Source organism: Taudactylus pleione, unplaced genomic scaffold (genome assembly GCF_031769625.1).
Source record: "Taudactylus pleione unplaced genomic scaffold, aTauple2 ptg000683l, whole genome shotgun sequence".
In the NCBI taxonomy this organism is placed as follows: Eukaryota; Metazoa; Chordata; class Amphibia; order Anura; family Myobatrachidae; genus Taudactylus; species Taudactylus pleione.
Genome location: NW_028285085.1, coordinates 199,516 through 215,316, shown reverse-complemented (window position 1 = coordinate 215,316; position 15,801 = coordinate 199,516). Strand labels below are relative to the sequence as shown.

Here is a 15,801-nt window from a genome sequence, read left to right as displayed (position 1 = left end):
TATCGAACAGTGAGACATGTTGGTGGCTTTTTGGCGCTCCTATGTTTCCAGAAAAATAGCCCTGTCTATCCCTAATCAATTGGAATTCCTTTACGCTAACGGATAGGAAAAGCGTTGCACTCCAGCTGATGTGGAACTAAACATCCCGGCATTCCCTGCCACCGTTTTAGCATGCCTTAACAGCAAAAGTGTGACAAGGCATGCTGGGAAGTGTAGTTCACAGCAGCTTGAGTGTCAGTCTACTGCAGTTTTAGGTTATCCACTAGACCACGCCCCCTCGTGCTGATTGGACAACGCCTTTGGTCATACTCATTGGGTTCTGGGTTGTCAGAAAATGGCGCCGACGTCACCAGCCCGCGCTGCTGCTGCTTCCGCCCATGTGAGGGATGAATGATGTAGTTGCAGGTACACTGCGCCCATGTCGTCTGTCCTTTATTCCTTGTGTAACGTGTATTATGGTGCTTGCTCATCTGTTTCCAGGAATTTTTGGTTTCATGTATAAACTGCGCTCAGGCAGTCACCCATAGTGTATTATTCCGGTCGCTCATAGCTTTAATGGACAGTGAATAGGGTGAATCCCAATGCGCGCTCACACTGCTTCTGTACTTCAGTTACTATCCCCGTCGTGTAAGTGGACTAGTACTATTGGGCTCAGAGCATGCAATAGGCTGCATTTCCTCAGTTATCTATAGTTGGTATAGCATAAAGCATTGATTTACTTTCAGATTTGCCACATAGTACAGGTAGTAAGAAGTGAGCCATGCAAGAGTAGTGCACACAAATATGTTATATGAAATAACTCCTGGTAACGTGAACGTTTTGTTTTCTGTCTGTAATACAAAACTAAACGTTCAATGGGAATTCATTTCAGAATGTTATAGGAACTATTTTACCTGTTACCGTTGTGCGTTGAATTAGATCCTAGTCAGCAGTACAGTGTTACAAATTGCACAGTTGTTCATTTTTTTACAACCATGAGGTTTGATTGATATATATATATATATATATATATATATATATATATATATATATATATATATATATATATATATATATAGGAAAAAATGGGTTGACCCTAGTGCTTGGTTACACACTGATTCCTAAATGTTGAATGATACACCTGCAGCGGTATAAAGGAAAAGAGGAACAAATTGCAACCCCACGAACACTAAATTGGAAAAATACAGCGCTGGTGAAAAAGGTAAATTGTAAGGATGTATTTAATATAAATTAGACAATGAATATGACATACATTTAGCAGCAAATTAATAAAAAAATAGACAGTAAAGCATAAAACATATAATCATCAATGAAAAAATTTAAATAAAGGTAAAATAACATGGTTGAATAATGAAAAAGGCTGTGCTGGATTCCGGATCATAAAATAGCAGTCAGTGCATATAGACAGTTCAAGTGCATCAAATATAGGCACTTAGCACACCTTGCTAATTTATAACTTGATGTAGCAACAATGTGACCTTCAGCTTGAAAAAGTCCCAGGAACGGGATGAAACGCGTTGCTGCCCATATCCTGACCACTGTGTCCTGTGCTGCAACTAGCTCCTGCACGTCTGCCAAGTGCCCGCTGTCTTCTATCCTGGTGCGGGGAGATTCTTCAAGCCGCGGCCAAGCTTACCTTCTACACTTGGAATTATCTCCAGCGTCTCCCCCAGCTCCAAACCGTAATATATTTAAATTCAGGTAATGTTGGTTCCAAAATATTACAATCATTTCTACTTCAGGGTCCATAGGGTATCCACAGGATACCTTGGGGTATAGGTGATGACGTCAGGCATCGGGCACCATAGAGTTGAGTTTTCAGCCTCCCAGGATGCACTAGGGTCCCCCTCCTATACCCCGCCCCCGAGCCAAGGCATCTCCGTTTCGTTTGGTGCCCGGCCGGAGTCGGATGCACCTGTTTAGAGGGGGGCTAGAATTGGCCCCTGAAGTTTTCTACAATGCAGCTGTGGCTGCTCATCTGGATGTACAGCATGGACAGTCAGTACTGACGTCCATGCTGTCTTCCCTACACCCCCGCTGGTACCAGAACGCCGGTACTGATCCGGGGATGCTGGTAGGCGTCTGGGGGTCACAGCTAGCGGTGACCCCAGATGTTTGGGACCATGGCCGGATTCAAGGGGGCAGCGGGGTCCCGCGGTGGGTCCCTGCTGAGCACATGGTCCAGAGTCCCCAGGCAGGGGGCTCCCTGGGGACTGGCTGCAGCGTGGAGCCAGGTTTTGGACCTGCGCTTCCACTACCCCCCCCCGGGACAGCGGACCGCAGCTGAGCGGTAGCGCTGCGGCGTCCCAGGAGTTAATTGCATGCCAGGGGAGCGCGCCTTCCCTGTAACACAGCCGGCGTCTCCCCCGCTGCACACAGCCCTCTCCGCTCTGCTAACTGGCCCTGTGGCAGTGCTCCTCCCCAAGGCCGGCCTCCTCTCTGCTCCTCGGTGGCCATCTTTTGTGGAAGCATGGTGAGCGCTGCTGGACGCTGAAGATCGGTGGCATCACGGTCTGCGTCACCCGGCATACCTCTCCTCCATTGGTTCAGGTCTGTGTATGCAGCGCTGTGTCCTACCAGGCTCTGTGTCTGCGTAGTTGAGGATCAGCGCTGATAGTGCAGGAATTGATTTCTTTGCATTGTATGTGACTTCTGCTAGCGTCTGCTGCCTGTACTTTCACTTTCTACTGTCAGCCTTTTCACTGTCCCTGCTCTTCTTCTGCTAAAGCCCTTGCAGTGCGCTGCTTGCAGGGTGGTTCTCCCACTATTCTAACAAGTATCAGTGAGGGGTCACATACTTACCATCATGTCTGAGAGTGATTTTTCTCTCCAGCTTTTGTGTACTACGTGTAAGGTACCAATAGCGGAGGGGGAGGGTAATGCGGAGGGGCTATGTCGGCAGTGTTATTTATTGGCGTGGCCAATTACTGTCACGGCTCCGGTACAGGAGCCGCCCTGGGCTTGTTTCTCCATAGCGCTTACAACCCTCGTGGGCCAGTTAGCTCCGCAGCCTGCCTTCCCACAGATGGGATTGTCCCAGCAGTCAGTGGTGTCGTCACCCATGCAGGGTTTCCCGAGACAATTGATGGGACCCAACAGTCTCCCTATTTCCCCTCCTCAGGTCTCTCAGGAGCCTGCGTGGGTTAATTCGCTGACAAGCTCTGTACAGCATTTGTCGGACGTGTTACAAGGGGAGTCTGTGTTGCGGCCTCACAAGCGGCCGGTGGCGTCTCTGCTCCTTATGAGGATGACGACGAGACGTCCGATGATGGGGAGATTCTGGATCTTTCTGACCAAGAACCTCCCCGTACTAAAGAGTCGGACGCTAAGTCTAAGGTTTATGTTCCTGGCCTTATTCGTGCAGTCCGCACTGCTTTAGTTATTGAGGATGATGAGCCTCCGGTATCAAAATCCAAATATGCCTTTTTCAAGGATGTTAATGGTGACGCCACAGTGTTTCCTCTTTCGGATCAATTAGTGGGCCACTTAGAGGAAGCGTGGAAATATCCAGGCAAACGGTTTCAGCCTCAAAGGCATTTAGCAGTGGCTTATCCGTTTGCAGACAATTATTTTGCTAAGTGGGAATCCCTGCCACAGGTGGATTCACATGTGACACGCCTGGTCCGAAGTGCCACGTTGCCCATGCCCTCCATGTCCTCCTTAAAGGATGCCACGGACCGTAAGGTAGAAATCTGCCTAAAGTCCGTTTATTCCCTCGCGGGGGGGGTCAGCCAGGCCGACTATGACCATTTGTTGGGTAGCCAGAGCTATGGAGTGCTGGGCAGATGCTTTAGAGGCGTCTTTCGATTCCGACTGTTCGGCTGAACAGACCGAGTTGATAGGCAATCTCAGGGATTCGGCCACTTACATTAATGAAGCGGCTTTAGATATCAGTACCCTGACCTCACGGATTTCTTCGGCTGCAGTGGCGGCTCGTCGCACCTAATGGTTGCGATATTGGAAGGCGGATGCTGATTCCAGAAAGGGCCTGGAAGCCTTGCCTTTTAATGGAGAAGTCCTATTTGGTCCGGATCTGGACAAAATTGTAGCAACGCTGGCGGCAGCCAAATCTGCATGTCTCCCGTCTGCTGCAGTTCCTTCCAGTTCAGGTACGTCGTCCTTTCGGCCTTACAGGTCCCAGGGTAGGCCTAAAGCACAGTCCTTTCCCCGACAGGCTGGCCCCAAGAAGTCAGCCAAGCCCCGGAAGCAGGCCCTGGAGTACCAGACTTCCGGCCCCTAAGTCCGATGACAAACATGCGGCCTGACGGTTCGGGCCTCCCTTTGGGGGATCCCAAACTGGGAGGCCGCCTGCTACAGTTCGCCCAGTGTTGGTCGATAACCACGACAGACAGTTGGGTTCACGAGGTGGTTTCTCACGGGTATGCCCTCTCCTTCTGGCACAGGCCCCCGTCCCGATTTTTTACCACGGGTCTTCCATCAGACAGGAACAAAGCCACGGAACTGTGGAAGGTTGTGCACACTATGCTTCAGGCTGGAGTTATAGTGCCTGTTCCATTCTCCCAGAGGGGCCTGTGTTTCTATTCCAATCTGTTTTTGGTGCAGAAACCCAATGGGTCGTACCGTCCGATCCTCAACCTCAAAGCACTCAACAAGTCCTTGCGGGTGCCGAGGTTTCGGATGGAGACCCTAAGGTCCATCATTCTGGCGCTGGAACCTGGGGATTACATGGTGTCGGACATACAGGACGCTTATCTGCATGTCCCTATTCTTTCGCGCCATCAACAGTTCCTCAGGTTTCCAATCTGCAACGATCACTTCCAGTTCCGGGCGTTACCTTTTGGCTTGGCGACAGCACCACGTGTGTTCACCAAGGTGATGGCGGTCATGGCGGCTTCCCTGCGGCTGCAAGGAGTCCGCATGTTGCCGTACCTAGACGACCTACTGTTGGTAGCAGGATCTCCGGAGCTCCTTCTACACCATTTGGATCTGACTATTGCTGTACTGCAACGGCACGGCTGGTTGATAAACTGGCAAAAGTCCACCCTGATCCCGTCTCAGAGGATCCTGCACCTCAGAGCCTTGTTGGACTCCAGTCAGCAGAGGATCTTTGTGACGGGGGAAAAGATCTCTGCCTTGCAGTTGAGGGTGCGCAGTTTTCTGCAGAGTCGCCGTGTGTCTCTTCACTCGGCAATGAGGTTACTGGGCTCCATGGTGTCCGTATTCGACATGGTGGAATATGTCCAGTTTCACTTCAGACCTCTGCAGCATTGATCCTGTCCAAATGGAATGGACTGCCTCAGAGTCTCAAATCCCATACGCTGGTGCTCACTCCGGAGGTTCGCCTGTCCCTTGTCTGGTGGTTACAGACGACCAATCTCAACAAGGGTTGTCCGTTTTGGGTGGCGAGCTGGGTCCTGTTGACAACGGACGCCAGTCTTCGGGGCTGGGGAGCTGTCACGGGTCCACACTTGTTCCAAGGCAGATGGACTCAGGCGGAAAAGGAGCTTCCGATAAACATCTTGGAACTCCGCGCCATTTTCAATGCTCTCCAGCAGGCCCATTGGGTTCTCTAGGGTCATCCCGTGCAGGTCCAATCGGACAACACCACCACCGTAGCCTACATAAATCGGCAAGGAGGAACCCGAAGTCGGGCGGCACTCGTAGAGGTGTCCCGCATCCTGATCTGGGCTGAGCGCAATCTCCCGGCCATATCAGCCGTATTCATCCCGGGAGTCCTCAATTGGGAGGCCGACTTTCTTAGTCGTCAGGATGTTCATCCGGGGGAATGGTCTCTGCACCAGGACGTCTTTCAACTTCTGGTGGACAGGTGGGGTCTTCCAGAGATCGACCTCATGGCGTCACGGCACAACAACAAGTTGCCGGTGTACGGGTCTCGCACAAGAGACGAAAAGGCATTTCTGGTGGATGCTCTGTCCGTCCAGTGGACGTTCCGGTTTGCTTATCTCTTTCCTCCGTTTTCACTTCTTCCACGGGTAATCCGGAAATTCAAACAGCAAGGAGGACGCTCCTGTTGATAGCTCCCACGTGGCCCAGACGGCACTGGTTCTCGGACCTTCAGGGTCTGTCCGTGGACATTCCTCTGCAGTTGCCGCTACGACCGGACCTTCTGTCACAGGGTCCTTGTCTTCGCCCGGACCTGACTCGGCTGTCTTTGACGGCGTGGCTGTTGAGACGGCCATATTAAGGTCCAGGGTGTTTTCCAGCTCTGTAGTACGAACTATGCTAAGAGCTCGGAAACCGTCTTCAGCAAGAATATACCATCGTGTGTGGCATACGTTCTTCCAGTGGTGTCGACCGAGAGGTTATGCACCTTGGGAGTTCCATCTGTCTAGAGTGCTAGCCTTCCTGCAAGCGGGACAACACCATGGGCTTCGCCTTGCTTCTTTGAAGGTGCAGGTTTCTGCCCTGTCTGGTTCCATCGTAGGATTGCTACAATCCCTGATGTGCACACCTTTATGCAAGGTGTTCTGCGAATCCAGCTGCCATTTGTTCCACCGGTGGTGCCTTGGGATTTGGCTGTGGTCCTGAGGGCTCTCCAGGGACCGCCGTTTGAACCACTGGGCTCAGTGGATCTTAAATGGAGTTTTCCTTCTGGCCATCGCTTCGGCCAGACGTGTTTCTGATTTAGGGGCTCTCTTGTAGACCCCCTTTCTTGATTTTTCATGGGAACAGGGCGGTGCTGTGCACTCGTCCTGATTTTCTTCCCAAAGTTGTTTCCCGTTTTCATATCAACGAGGAAATCGTTGTGCCGGCTTTTAACTCACCTGGCCTTTCAGTAGGTGAGACCACTTTGGACGTTGTGCGGACCTTAAGGATTTATGTTGACCGCACTTCTTTGTTTAGGAAGTCGGACGCCTTGTTTGTCCTCTATGGCTTCCGTAAAAAGGGTTGGCCTGCTTCAAAGCAGACTTTGGCAGCCTGGATCTATATGGCAATTTCAGAAGCTTATCTTCATGAAGGCCTGCCGGTTCCATCTTCTGTGAGGGCTCATTACACTAGGTCTGAGGGTGCTTCGTGGGCAGCTCGACGTGGTACCTCTGCAGTCCAGATCTGCAAGGCGGCCACGTGGCCCTCTGTCCATACCTTTGTGAGGTATTACGCTTTTGACATCTTTTCCTCTCAGGATGCTTCCTTCGGGCGGCGGATTCTCCTTTCAGCACAAGAGCGTCCCCACCTTTAAAGGATACTGCTTTCGGACATCCCCAAGGTATCCTGTGGATACCCTTTGGACCCTGATGTAGAAAATATGACATATGGTAAGAACTTACCTTTGTTAACTCTATTTCTAAGAAGTCCATAGGGTTCCACAGGACTCCCGCCCTGTCGCACCTGTGCTGCAGATGGGCTTTGCTCTGGTCACCGGTTTTTCTGTCTCCCTCTGGTGGGAATGTGATTCTTGTGTGTGTCCAGATCTTTTTTCTCTCTCTTCCCTCTCCTCCGGCCTATGGCTTGGTACGTAACTGAGATGCCTTGGCTCGGGGGCGGGGTATAGGAGGGGGACCCTAGTGCATCCTGGGAGGCTGAAGACTTAACTCTATGGTGCCCGATGCCTGACGTCATCACCTATACCCCAAGGTATCCTGTGGAACCCTATGGACTTCGTAGAAATAGAGATAACAAAGGTAAGTTCTTACCATATCTCATATTTTGTCAAGCTGACCAACCACTTCAAGGTCTCCCCTTCTGGTCAGTCCATACACTGACACTCAAAAATATAAGCATTACTCTGCCTATGCATGTTTGATCATATCTTCTGAGGAAATGACTGACAGGTAATAAGGTGGTGAAACGCGTTAAGAATTGCCCACTAGGCTCTGACAGACAGAATGCCCAGTGTTAACTGCAAACCATTGATATGCCGCACGAACTCTATCCCAGAAGTTCCTTGTGCCGCTTCTACAATACATCATACCATGCTCCTGTAAATGCTGTGTATAAACATAGCAGCGGGGAGTTCAGTGCAGGATATCTCCCCTTACATTTTATTTATTGGCTGATGGGACAGGAGACTTCTGGTTTTTATAAATATAAGGGCTTGAGTTTGGGATTCTATTGGTTGGATGTGCATGCATTACAAATAGACTTACTAAATCTCCCTTTTTTGAAGAATATACATATTTGTTACTATTAAAATCCTTCTAGAATATTATGACGCTAGCTTGAAGCTATTTTAGATCTACTGTCTTCGCTTACCCAGATGGGGATGCCTGTTAGTTGCTATTACTAACATAGCTATATGGGACAGTGGAACTATAGTTTGGATCAAGCATATAACAACTTTTGTTCTTTTTTGGCTTGGACAGTCTAAAGGCACGCATCCACTAGAAGACATCAAAACGACTGCACGATTACGACATTGTGATCATGCAGTCGTTTGTCAGTCTGTGATGTGCCTACACTGAACGAGCAGTCGTTCAGTGTAGGCATATCAATCATCTGCAAACATATTTGTACGATAGCTGTCTAAACGACCAGCGGGAGTGCGCATCGCTGGTCGTTTTAGACTTTTTAAAAAAAAAAAAAACTATTTTCAAATGATTATTTAAGTATATTGTTATCATTCAATCACTCAATTTAATCGTCTAGTGGATGTGTGCCTTAAAAGTAGATAGCTGGAACAACATGAAATGTATTGTTTACTAACTGATTGCCTATAAATAGTATCCTATATTTTTAATACCTTGCTGGCTAGTCAAAGGTTTAATAATGAATTCGTTTTAAAGTATTCATATATGTTAGGGTTTATATATTTTTCTACACACCAGCCGTGTAAATATATTTATTGTATTTAATTATTTTATTTATTAGGTTTATGCAATATATATTTAGTGCAGCGTTTATATAGATTTCATTTTGTTTGATCACTTCAAACGATCTAGACTGTCTTTCTGCCATTTTGAAGCGACAAGCAATAATCGTTCTGTGTGTGGTCCACTCTAAACACGGTCAACACACAATGTTAGAAAGAAATTATGATTCAGCATAATTTAATATTAAAGTTTGTAATTACTTCTAGCAGGTGTCAGCGCGTCAACTTATGTTTGAGTGGCTGCCTCTTGGAACTCCACGATGCCATTGTTTCGTCAGGTTGGGGAGAAGCAGCTGCCCCACGAGATCTTATTTATGTCATGGTCACCAAAAAGAGATCTCATTGCACTTGTCAACAAAGCTGGAGAGGTATGTTTCATAACTCTGCTACCTATTCATGACGTACAGTGTAACAGTATCCACTTTCTCAATTCTAGCTTATTCATTTAGGAAAGTAAAACTATCTCTGAAGTTTTCAGTTAAGGCCAAGTGTAAAATGCCACTTACCTGCAAGGCTATCAACAGAAATGCGTCACTTGACTCAAAATCTCCTAACTTAAACTAACACTCTGCACAAGATCTGCTTCTCTCATCTACACTCATTACCTGCTCTCCTTTCCACTTACAGGACATTTATTTAGGATACACCCACTCTGTGGTATGCCTTTCCTCATAAACATCAAGACTTTCTTCTATCCTCAAAATGTCCAAGTGTTTCTTGAATACTAATCTCTTTAGACAGGCTTATCAAATTCGTGAGCCACCCACTTATCCTCTCTGGGCTTTTCTACCAAGTTACCAGCTCTCTGTGCAGTTCACACAAAATTTACATGTTTTCTCATTCTATACTTAAACAACCCTCTTACCCCAGACTATCATTGCTCTGTGATTGGAATAATACAGACTACCAAGTACCTTTTACCCTTCTGGCTAGACCTTTAGGCATCCATTAATCTCATATGGTAAACTCCTGGTATTTTATATACTGTGAGCTGGGGCAGGGTCTTCCTTCCTACCCCTTTCTCTGTCTATTAATACCCAGTCTTCTTTCATTACTGTGTTTGTACCCAATTGCAAATCACAATGAAATATGCATTGCTGGTGCAATATAAATAAATGTAATAAATGTATGATCTAATGTTCATTAAATCAAAACAAAAAATGTGGTGATTAGAAGCATTGCATTTCATTCGCAGATTTGCTTATGCGTTCCCAGCTGTTTGAATGGGCATACCACATGATTTTTTTTCATTTTGTGTGCATGCCTATAGATAGTCTGCATTTTATATGTTTGCCATTGGGGTTCGTGGTTTTTATGACCTCAAAAGAATTTAGATGTGTGTATGAATCCTCACTGGATTTTCTTCATCAATGATCAGTGGTATCTTCTCTATGAAGGTGTTGCTTCATCGTCTGGCAAATATTCAGAGAGTGTGGAATTTGCCTCCTAATGAGAATACTGGGAAGGACGTGACATGCCTAGCTTGGAGACCTGATGGCAAAAGTAAGGTGAACTGGTGATATTTTGTATCTGTGATAAATCTATGGTTTGTTATTAAAGTACCTTCAGTTCTACTTTCTGTTTATGCCAATAGTTCTGGCTTTTGGTCTGGCTGATACCAAGAGGGTTGTACTTTGTGATGTGGAAAAACCAGAGAGCCTCCATTCCTTCTCCGTGGAAACTGCGGTGTCCTGCATGCACTGGATGGAGGTGACAGAGGAGAACAGGTGAGGGCACAACTGTGATTTACATAGGCACTTTTAATAAAATTGTGCAAGGAGAACACATGCTCTAACCCAGTGTTTCTCATACTCGATCCTCATGGAACCGTAACAGTGCATATTTTCCAGATCATCTACCTGGAGCACAGATATGTTAATTGACTAACACAGTACATGTGTTGCTAAATAATGCTGAGTATACTTTGCAAACACGGACTGTAAAAGTTCCATGAGGACCGAGTTTTATAAACACTGCTCTACCCCACCGGCCTGTTTGAAAGTTAAAAAATATGATTTCTATGTGTAGCAGCTCATTATTGATTTTTTTCTTCCTGCACTAGAGGGCACAGGGGCAATACTGCATTTAACCTAGATAGGAGAGTCTGGGCACCAAACAGTTAAATTAAAATACACACAAGCCCAGACTCCCTCTCCTGTATACCCCGCCCCCAGCCACCGTCATCCAGTTTGAGTTTGGTGCTGGCAGGTGCTGGGCACCATTTTTTGGGGGGCCACTTTCGGTGGTCCCCCGCAGTTTATTTTATTTTCTTTAATTGTTTTGCAGTTTTACTTATGAGTGGGCAATGGGAGACGTCCTATAGGACGCCCCCACTGCCCCAGGGGCAGTGGGCTCAGCACTGGCGACTGGGTCAGTGACTTCGACCACAGACTCCAGACTTCCACAGAGCTGGCGAAAGGCGGCTTCCTGCATGCAGGGAGCCGTATGTTCATGGCTTTTACTGTCGGTGCAGGAGACCACTGACGGTACTGGCAGTAGGGGCTCCCAGTCTCCTGCGCCGCCCACTAGACCACCAGGGAATTATTTTGTAACAGGGAGCTGTTTAAAAGCAGCGGTGGCCATTAGCCCTGGGGTCCAGCCAGACAGGGAGGTGGGCACTCCCTGGTAACCCCTCCACCAACCCTGGGGTGCGCATCCTTTCCTCAGGCAGGATCCTCCCCTCTCTCCTCAGGGATGCTGGGCGCCCATTTTCTCCACAGCCTGCCTCAGCACAGCACGGGGAGAAAAGCTGGGCTCCGGTCTCCTCTGTAACCTGCTCCTAGTAGACAAGTTATGTATATTTAGTTCATTCCTGCTAATTTAGCTGCATAGTTGAGCACTACTTTCTACTTCAGGGTCCATAGGGTATCCACAGGATACCTTGGGGTATAGGTGTGACGTCAGTCGCAGGGCACCAAAGAGTTAAGCTTTCAGCCTCCCAGGATGCACTAGGTCCCCCTCCTATACCCCGCCCCCGGGCCAAGGCACCTCAGTTTAGTTTGGTGCCCGGCCGGAGTCGGGTGCACCTGTTGGAGTGGGGGCTAGAAGAGCCCCTGAAGCTTATTCTTCATGCAGCTGTGGCTGCACAACTGGATGAACAGCATGGACAGTCAGTCATGACGTCCATGCTGTCTTCCCTACACCCCGCCGGTACCAGAACGCCGGTACTGATCCGGGGATGCTGGTGGGCGTCTGGGGTCACAGCTAGCGGTGACCCCAGATGCTCCGGACCATGGCCGGATTCAAGGGGGACAGAGGTAAGCAGCGGGGTCCCGCGGTGGGTCCCCGCTGATCACATGGTCCTAAGTCCCCAGGCAGGGGGCTCCCTGGGGACTGGCTGCAGCGTGGAGCCAGGCGACCAACCTGCGCTTCCACTACCCCCTGGGACAGCGGACCGCAGCAGAGCGGTAGCGCTGCGGCGTCCCAGGGGTTAAATGCATGCCAGGGGAGCGCGCCTTCCCTGTCTCACAGCCGGCGCCTCCCCCGCTGCACACAGCCCTCTCTGCATGCTGCCGACTGGTCCTGTGGCAGCGCTCCTCCCCCAGGCCAGCCTCCTCTCTGCTCCTCGGCGGCCATCTTCTCCAGAACGCATGGTGAACGCTGCTGGAAGCGCTGGACGGAAGCATCGTGGTCTGGGTCCCCCCGCATACCTCTCCTCCGCTGTGGTCAGGTCTGTGTATGCAGCGCTGTGTCCTACCAGGCCCTGTGTCTGTGTAGTTGAGTGATCAGCGCTGTTAGTGCAGGAATTGTTATTTTTCTGCATTGTATGTGACTGTGCTAGCGCTGCTGCCTGTAATCTTTTCTTCATCTAAACTGTCAGCTTTATTACTGTCCCTGTTCTTTCTGCTAAAGCCCTTGCGGTGCGGTGCTGCAGGGTGGTCTCTCGCCTATTTAATACTTAATTGGTGAGAGAGGTCACATACGTGGTGCCATCATGTCTGAAAGTGATTTTCCCCTCCGGCTACAGTGTACCACGTGCAAAGTACCGTTAGCGGAGGGGGAGGGTAGCGCGGAGGGCCTTTGCCGGCAGTGTTTGTCCATGGCGCGGCCTATTACGGTTACAGCACCGGTACAGGAGCCGCCCTGGGCTTGTTTCGCTCAGGCGTTAACAGCTTTAGTGGGCCAGTTAGCTCCGCAGCCCGCGTTTACTCCGATGGGTTTGTCCCAGCAGTCTGTGGTGTCGTCACCCATGCAGGGGTTCCCACGACAATTGGTGGTACCCCACAGTCTCCCTATTTCCCCGCTCCCGGGTTCTCAGGAGCCAGCGTGGGTTAACTCCCTGACGAGTTCTGTACAGCACTTGTCGGATGTGTTGCAAGGGGAGTCTGTGATGCGGTCTCATAAAAGGCCGGTGGCGTCTCTGTCCGCTCCTTATAAGGATGACGAAGGGACGTCTGATGATGGGGAGATTCTAGATCCTTACGATCAGGAACCTCTCCATACTAAGGACGCTGATGCTAAGTCCAAAGTATATATTCCTGGACTTATTCGGGCGGTCCGCACAGCCTTGGTGATTGAGGACGAAGTTCCCCCAGCGGCTAAATCTAAGTATGCCTTTTTCAAAGATGTGAAGGGCGATGCCACAGTCTTTCCTCTTTCGGGTCAGTTGGTGGACCATTTAGAGGAGGCGTGGAAACAACCTGGCAAAAGATACCAGCCGCAGAGACGCCTGGCGGTGGCTTATCCGTTCGCGGATAATTATTTTGCGAAGTGGGAATCCCCTCCACAGGTGGATTCTCACGTGACCCGTCTTGTCCGTAGTGCCACATTGCCGATGCCATCCATGTCCTCCCTTAAGGATGCTACGGACCGCAAGGTAGAAATCTGCCTGAAGTCCGCTTATTCCCTTGCAGGGGGGGCAGCACGGCCGGCTATGGCCATTTGCTGGGTTGCCAGAGCGATGGAGCGCTGGGCGGATTCATTAGAGGCTTCTTTTGAATCCGACTGTCCGGCCGATCAGGCGGAGTTGATTGGCAATCTCCGTGATTCGGCCACCTACATCAACGAGGCGGCTCTAGACATTAGTACTCTGGTGTCTAGAATTTCTTCAGCAGCGGTAGCTGCTCGTCGCACCTTGTGGCTGCGATCCTGGAAGGCGGACGCAGATTCCAAGAAAGGTCTGGAAGCGTTGCCGTTTACCGGAGAAGTTCTCTTCGGTCCGGATCTGGATAAGATTGTGGCCACGCTGGCGGCAGCCAAATCTGCCTGTCTCCCGTCGGCCGCTGCTCCTTCTGGTTCGGGACCATCGTCCTTTCGGTCATCTAGGGCCCAGGGCAGGCCCAAACCACAGTCGTTTCCTCGACAGGCTGGCCCTAAGAAATCGGTCAAGCCCCGGAAGCAGGCATGGAGTACCAGACGTCCGGCCCCCAAGCCAGATGACAAGCCTGCGGCCTGACGGTCCGGGCCTCCCTTTGGGGGATCCCAGGGTGGGAGGCCGCCTGCTACAGTTCGCCCAGTGTTGGTCGACCACTACGACAGACACTTGGGTTCTGGAGGTGGTTTCCCACGGATACGCCCTCTCCTTCCGGCACAGACCCCCGGCTCGCTTCTTCACCACGGGTCTCCCATCAGACCGGAACAAGGCTACGGAGCTGCGGAAGGTATTGCACACTATGCTCCAGGCTGGAGTTATAGTGGCGGTTCCATTCTCCCAGAGGGGCCAGGGTTTCTATTCAAATCTATTTTTGGTACAGAAACCCAATGGGTCATATCGTCCGATTCTCAACCTCAAAGCACTCAACAAGTCTTTGCGGGTCCCGAAGTTTCGGATGGAGACCCTACGGTCCATCATTCTGGCGCTGGAACCTGGGGACTACTTGGTGTCATTGGACATACAGGACGCTTACCTGCATGTCCCTATTCTTTGGCGCCATCAACAGTTCCTCAGGTTTGCAATCAGCAGCGACCACTTCCAGTTTCGGGCGTTACCTTTTGGCCTGGCAACAGCACCACGTGTTTTCACCAAGGTGATGGCGGTCATGGCGGCTTCTCTGCGGCTGCAGGGAGTCCGCATGTTGCCGTATTTGGACGACCTGTTATTGGTGGCAGGATCTCCAGAGCTCCTGTTACGCCACTTGGACCTGACCATTGCACTGCTGCAACGGCACGGCTGGCTAATCAACTGGCAGAAGTCCACTCTAATCCCGTCTCGGAGGATTCTGCATCTTGGAGCCTTATTGGACTCGGGACAGCAAAGGATCTTCGTGACGGAGGACAAGATCTCTGCTTTACAGTCAAGGGTGCGCAGTTGTCTGCACAGCCGCCGGGTGTCCTTACACTCGGCGATGAGGTTACTGGGCTCCATGGTGTCGGTGTTCGACATGGTGGAATACGCCCAGTTTCACTCCAGACCTCTGCAGCACCTGATCCTGTCCAAGTGGAACGGGCTGACTCAGTCTCTGAAGTCCCAGACGATTGTGCTCACCCAGGAGGTTCGCCTGTCCCTTACGTGGTGGTTACAGACGACCCACCTCAACAAGGGACGTCCGTTCTGGGTTCCAAATTGGGTCCTGTTGACAACGGACGCCAGTCTTCGGGGCTGGGGAGCAGTTTCGGGTCCACACTTGTTCCAGGGCAGGTGGACGCCGACAGAAGCGGAGCTTCCAATAAATATCTTGGAACTCCGTGCGGTCTTCAATGCTCTCCAGCAGGCACAGCGGTTTCTCCAGGGTCGCCCGGTGCAGGTCCAGTCGGACAACGCTACCACCGTGGCCTACATAGACAGGCAAGGAGGAACTCGCAGTCGGGCGGCTCTCGTAGAGGTGTCTCGGATCCTGGTTTGGGCGGAGCGCAATCTTCCGGCCATATCAGCGGTCTTCATCCCGGGAGTGCTCAATTGGGAGGCGGACTTTCTAAGTCGCCAGGACGTTCATCCGGGGGAATGGTCCCTGCACCCGGACGTTTTTCAACTACTGGTGGACAGGTGGGGTCTTCCAGAAATCGACCTCATGGCGTCCCGGCACAACAACAAGTTGCCGGTGTACGGGTCTCGCACAAGAGACGAAGGGGCG

At 50.4% G+C, this 15,801-nt stretch overlaps 1 protein-coding gene across 4 annotated transcripts in view; it reads left to right on the top strand.

The window, feature by feature from the left end:
* Positions 1-323: 323 nt before the first annotated feature.
* The window catches only part of ANAPC4 (anaphase promoting complex subunit 4), a 66,143-nt gene continuing 50,665 nt past the window's right edge, over positions 324-15,801 (top strand). Inside the window, exons 1-5 of one of the 4 annotated variants that reach the window (XM_088455972.1) lie at positions 344-405; positions 1,561-1,701; positions 9,002-9,159; positions 10,189-10,294; positions 10,386-10,518. In XM_088455972.1, the coding sequence (XP_088312098.1) occupies positions 9,052-9,159; positions 10,189-10,294; positions 10,386-10,518 (347 nt within the window). In that variant the 5' untranslated portion in view covers positions 344-405; positions 1,561-1,701; positions 9,002-9,051. Of the gene's footprint in view, positions 406-463; positions 628-1,126; positions 1,202-1,560; positions 1,702-8,998; positions 9,160-10,188; positions 10,295-10,385; positions 10,519-15,801 lie in introns of those variants that run through there. The other 3 variants (XM_088455974.1, XM_088455970.1, XM_088455971.1) reach the window with 3 other exon arrangements.